Here is a 5,183-nt window from a genome sequence, read left to right as displayed (position 1 = left end):
GGAGGCTACGCCACTGGAGTATATTCTATTCTATCGTTCGCCCACCAATACCATGGAATGCCCACAAAAATCACCGCACCGGGACAATTAGCTACACCCCTTTCCATGTTTGGCGAAGTGTCTATCATTTATCTATGCGATTCTTGCTCGGATTGAGGTTCATTGTATTAGGAGTACCTATGAGAGCGGCGATAAATTATGAGGCTAAGCGATTCATTGGGGATTGGCCACAGGGGCGTAAGAAGGTCACACCTGTCACAAGGCGAGGTTAATGTCTGGGGCACTCTCTACCACCTAGCCCTCAGAGTCTTCACACAAGGAAAACGTAAACCTATACCTTATAGTTATTGTTTATGTTCCTAGATTCGTAGAAGCTTAACCCATCTTTTGGGGCTGTTGCCCTTACCTATGTGTATAACGTGTTGGTATTCCCCATTTCTTATCTCAAAACAGAGTACATTGTTATCTCATTAAAACTCATTATTGAGTAGAAAAAATATTCCTTCGCATTATGACTCATATAGGAACGAGAAGATAATAGATAAAATAGATCTTATTTAATAATACTGCTCGAATAGTACTACAGTCCCTTTACTCCCTTTACCCCAGCAGTAGGTTATCACTATTATTGCGGTCAAATTCTCAAACAATGTTGAGAATAAAATTCCATACCTCGGTTGGGATTGAACCCAGGATAAGGGTTTATGATAACGGAGAGTAGGTATTTTTAGGACATCAGGAAGAACTAGACAAATTTGAGACGAGAAGGGTTTACTAGGGTTCACCCTTGTCCCTTGATAAATGACCACCTACCGTGACCTCCCTACTGTACCTATACCTACCTACCCTTTGTAAACAAGGCTCACTCACACTATTACAAATACATCGCTTGTTGTTGGTGTTTATATTATTAATATTATTATTATTTTTTAAGGATAAAAAAAAAGAAAACAAGGTCGCGGTAGCTACTTTGAATGTACCGGGGTAGCTACTTTACGGGGTCGAGTCCGTCAAGGTGTGTTCAGGTTTTCCAACCAAGTTTCTCGCCTGGTCATTGAATACTTTCCCCTTTGACCGGGAAAATATCCAAGGGTGACATACAGCGTAAGTCCTTAATCATGTATTGTGGGGCAGCTCCAAACACCCAAAAAAATCAGCGTTACTCACTCATTCTCCCAATGACAAGTACCAGTTCCCAGGAATCATTGACGTTAAGCAACGTTACGCGTGGTTGGTATTCGGATGGGTGACCATCTGGACAACCGCGTACTGACTTTTTAACAGTAAAATTTGATCCCTTTTATAATAGTAAAATACACTTATCAATCCGTGGTTAAAATAAATTTAAAAACAGAGCAAGAGCAATTTGTTTAGCTTTATTTTGGGTTTCGCCAAGGATTGAAGATTTTTAAACCCGTGTAATGGCCGACGGGTCTGTCAGACCCGTCTGACAGACCTAGCTCTATCAGACCTAGATCTCTCAGACGGTCTGAAGTTTCCTGGAACACGTTTCAGCGTGAGTGAGAGTGAGCGGCTGGTATAAAGTACCAAGAGTACCTACTAAATTAATTAATAAAAGTATGTACCTATTAAATCAATTATTAATAAGTACCCATTTGTAGTTTGTAGACAAAATACATATTCGGTTGTACTGAATCATTACAACTTGAATTAAAATTGGTAACAATAGAAAATACTCGTTAATTATTATTATTTTTTACATTGTCAATTTCCAAGTAGCAGACCGGTATAATCCAATCCGTAGGAATAAATAAATAAAACAATTTGTTCAAGATTCTTAATTTCTTAAAGCACAAATAAATAATAAAAATATCTTTAGAATCTTCAGATAAAAATAAATAAATAAAACAAAGGGAATTCGGCTAAAAATAAAAATATATCAGGTCCTTGGTGAAACCCGAAACTAGAATTCCATTCACATTTTACACCTCTCAAAATTCTCACACCCATATTTATGAACAAAATGCTGGCTCTTAAGTTCGTGCTAAGCATAGTCTCAAGGCATTTGATTGGTCAATTTTGACTTGAGACTGATCTAAGAACGATCATTCTTGTTCATAAATACGAGTGTAAGATATTCAGAACACCCAAACCACCCAATTAGCGGCTCATTCTTATCTCTTATTCCACCTCAACTTCTTACCCCCCAGTGGCGACGCTGTACTCCCGCTGGGCAGTGTAGACGACAGGGACTTACTGCGGGGGCTACTCCCCGCACAGGCCCCATTCAGGTAGGCTCCGGGCCGCCCCATGTTGACGTTTCGAGATCGTAGGGTTTTGATGGGGATCGCAGCAATCGTGTCGGATCGTAGGGTTCGCGTCGAGGTCGGTGCGATACTGGTAGAGGGGGAGGGGGAGGTAGAGGTGCTTTGGTGTGCTGCGGTCGAGTCTGCGGGAAAAACAAAAGGGTAAATTCCGTTTTATGAAGGTTCCTTCTCCCTGTGTATGTGAGACGACAAGAATATGTAAAGTAGCTGTTGTTTAATCAAATTTATCAAAAATGAAATCATGAATCTTTGTGGTAAAGCAGAGAGCTTTTTCACAACTTTTGTGGGTATCACAACATAACTAATTGCATCCTTTACTATTAGTTTTCATCTAATCGTATCATCAATTTACAGTGGTAACGCCGCCTGATCGGTGCTCGATTAAAATAGCTACTCACTTTGTCCTCACGCGGCTGAGTGACCCCGGACTCCAAGCACAGAGCCGAAAAAATTTCGACCTCGCCGGGAATCGAACCCGGGACCTCCAGTGCAAACCTAGTGTGATACCCACTCGGCCACGAAGGTAGCAGTTGTTTCATTAATAAGAAAAAATAACTCATCTTAAAAATAAAATAAAAGTTTATAGTTAGAACCACTAAAACTTACTCGACATCAAGTGTCTGCGTTCAGTCTCGACCTTCTGCTTCTTCAGATGGGTCTTGCTCTGACTATCAGTGCCGGGGCCTTGGGGTTGTGGTGACACAGACAGACGCTCGTTCTCCACGTCGCTGTTGCCACTACTCTCCTCGAAGCCCATGTTCAGCGGGAGAGAGCTCCGCTTTTCATCCATCCTGTGGGGAAAAACATAGAATAGAATTCAGAGTTGAGTGGTAGAGATATTGCCTCTGGCAATAATTTCGCCCTTTGTTTGTAATTGTTGTATTTTGTACTTGATTATAACCAATAGTCTCATTATTACAAGAATATGCCTCATTTATGCGGATAGAATGAGACTCAAAAGGTCCCTTACCCCCGCAGTCTAAATATGTAAAAAAAAACTTCTGTACAAAATAACCTTATTTTTAAATTTATTAAACCCAATAAATAAACTTATAATTATGAAATTTAATCAACAAAACTTGCGGTAAAAAAACCTCTCAACTTATTTATTAGAATTTTAGAAAGATTTTCAGCACTTACCGGAATCGTTTCCTCTTAGAACTGGTCAAGGTCACCGCTTGGGTCGTCTGTCCCAACGCTGCTATCTGATTGGTCAAACTTCTCGATGAGACACGCCCAGGTCGACTAGCGCCTCCCGTGGCCGAATTCGAACTACCCGCAACACTAGCGCTCAAAACACCAGCAGTAGAATTTGTACTACACTCCGCAGCGGCACCCGTCGGAACACTAGCGCTTAGATTATTCACAGCGGTGGAATTTGAACTACAGCTTGAGCGAGTACTAGCGCTTGGCACGCTCCCAGCGGTGGAATTTGAACTACAGCTTGAACCGCTTCGCGTACTGGCGCTCCCCGTGGCGGTATTTGAACTTCCGGAGTTTCGCGAACTCGACCTCACAGAATCACTGGAAGTTCCCGTCGCCGTGCTCAGGCTCGACTGGGTACTGGCGATGCTGGCGCTACTCCCCATGCTGTGGAGGGAGCCCGAACTAGTTGAGCACGCTCCCAGCGGTGGAATTTGAACTACAGCTTGAACCGCTTCGCGTGCTACTAGCGCTCCCCGTGGCGGTATTTGAACTTCCGGAGTTTCGCGAACTCGACCTCACGGAATCACTCGAAGTTCCCGTCGCCGTGCTCAGGCTCGACTGGGTACTGGCGATGCTGGCGCTACTCCCCATGCTGTGGAGGGAGCCCGAACTAGTCGGAGAGAGGGGAGGGGCAGAGTATGAACACGAAGAGGAAGAGGGGGAGGAGAGGGCGGGGGAGGAGGAGGAGGAATCTGTACTGGCGGTGCTGGTAGGTTTGGACTTGATGAGTTGGTCGTATGGTCTGGGAATAGAAAAAAAATGATAAAAAAAGTTAGGTACAAGATTTAACACTTTTTCATTTACTTGGTTGAACAAACAAACTAAGTTCTAACTTTTAACTTTTGGGCACCTAAGGGCCACTGGTATGAAGATGTTTGATTTGAATATTCTTTCACATTAGTTAGTGTAATCTTAAGGAGTGTCCACTGTGCAGTCCACACATAGTCCACTATGTGTAGACACAATTTTAGGGGTGCAATAGTCCTACATACTGGACTCTGCACACTTCAATTTCGTCAGGAAAGGCCCCATTTCAATGTAATATGACACAGCTTTAGCATCACTCACCTTAAAATATTGGACACAATTCTATTCTTATTTGAACATGTACTGGTTGAAGACACAGTGGCAGATTGTTTGAACAGAGAATTCAGGAGCTCTTGCTTCGGGGATCCTGGACTTCGAGTGAATATGGCCATCCCTAGGGAAAACAGAGAATAGGAGTAATGTTTAGAATTGTATACGTATGTTGTTTATCCTGTCTGTATGGGACTGAAAATTCCTTTACCCCAGCAGTCTAAATAGGGTCTTGTGTAATGTGTATTTTATTGGAACATGATACGGAGATTACAATACAAACATAGCTTGGTTGAACATGGTTATTTTTGAGGCCTTAGGCAGCCTAAAAGGTAGCATGCTTAGCAAGTGCTAGGTGTCCTGTCTGGGGCAAACTTAAAAAAAAAATAAATAAATAATAATAATAATAATAATAATAAAAAAATAAGGCGTTTAAATGGGGCAAACTTTATCTTACAAAAATAAGGTTTATTACTTTTTTTTTGAACAGCTGGTTTCTCCTATCCTATCCCCCTCTCTTCAATTCCACTAAGTACAATGTTACAGTTCCCTCGATCATCTTTTTCTTTTTTTTTTTTTTTTTTTTTTTTTTTTTTTTTTTCAGAGCAGAGC

General features: G+C 41.8%; 1 protein-coding gene across 2 annotated transcripts; it reads right to left on the bottom strand.

Annotated features, from left to right (window-relative positions):
- Window positions 1-1,295: 1,295 nt before the first annotated feature.
- LOC103513149 (putative protein TPRXL) lies at window positions 1,296-4,768 on the bottom strand. 2 transcript variants are annotated; one of them, XM_008477960.3, is made up of 6 exons: window positions 4,563-4,768; window positions 3,904-4,236; window positions 3,429-3,698; window positions 2,895-3,079; window positions 2,094-2,410; window positions 1,296-1,963 (listed from the first exon to the last, which is right to left on the bottom strand). In XM_008477960.3, the coding sequence occupies exons 1-5, from the start codon at window positions 4,691-4,693 to the stop codon at window positions 2,136-2,138; spliced, it is 1,194 nt and encodes a 397-aa protein (XP_008476182.2). In that variant the 5' UTR covers window positions 4,694-4,768; the 3' UTR covers window positions 1,296-1,963; window positions 2,094-2,135. The 2 variants fall into 2 exon arrangements, with proteins under 2 accessions (XP_008476182.2, XP_026682233.1); XM_026826432.1 differs by having other exon boundaries at window positions 1,296-2,410; window positions 4,563-4,767.
- Between the last annotated feature and the right edge of the window lie 415 nt (window positions 4,769-5,183).

The sequence above is a fragment of the Diaphorina citri genome, unplaced genomic scaffold (genome assembly GCF_000475195.1).
Source record: "Diaphorina citri unplaced genomic scaffold, Diaci psyllid genome assembly version 1.1 scaffold931, whole genome shotgun sequence".
Lineage (NCBI taxonomy): Eukaryota > Metazoa > Arthropoda > Insecta > Hemiptera > Psyllidae > Diaphorina > Diaphorina citri.
The sequence above is the reverse complement of the archived record's forward strand: the minus strand, read 5'-3'. Positions and strand labels throughout refer to the sequence as shown.

What these genes read in the sequence shown, in the direction of transcription:
- LOC103513149 (XM_008477960.3), bottom strand. Translation starts at nt 4,693, where the DNA reads ATGGCCATATTCACTCGAAGTCCAGGATCCCCGAAGCAAGAGCTCCTG. An exon ending in ATTGTGTCCAATATTTTAAG is followed by an intron (nt 4,237 to 4,562) that starts GTGAGTGATGCT and finishes TTCTATTCCCAG; the next exon opens with ACCATACGACCAACTCATCA. An exon ending in TCTAAGAGGAAACGATTCCG is followed by an intron (nt 3,080 to 3,428) that starts GTAAGTGCTGAA and finishes TTTTCCCCACAG; the next exon opens with GATGGATGAAAAGCGGAGCT.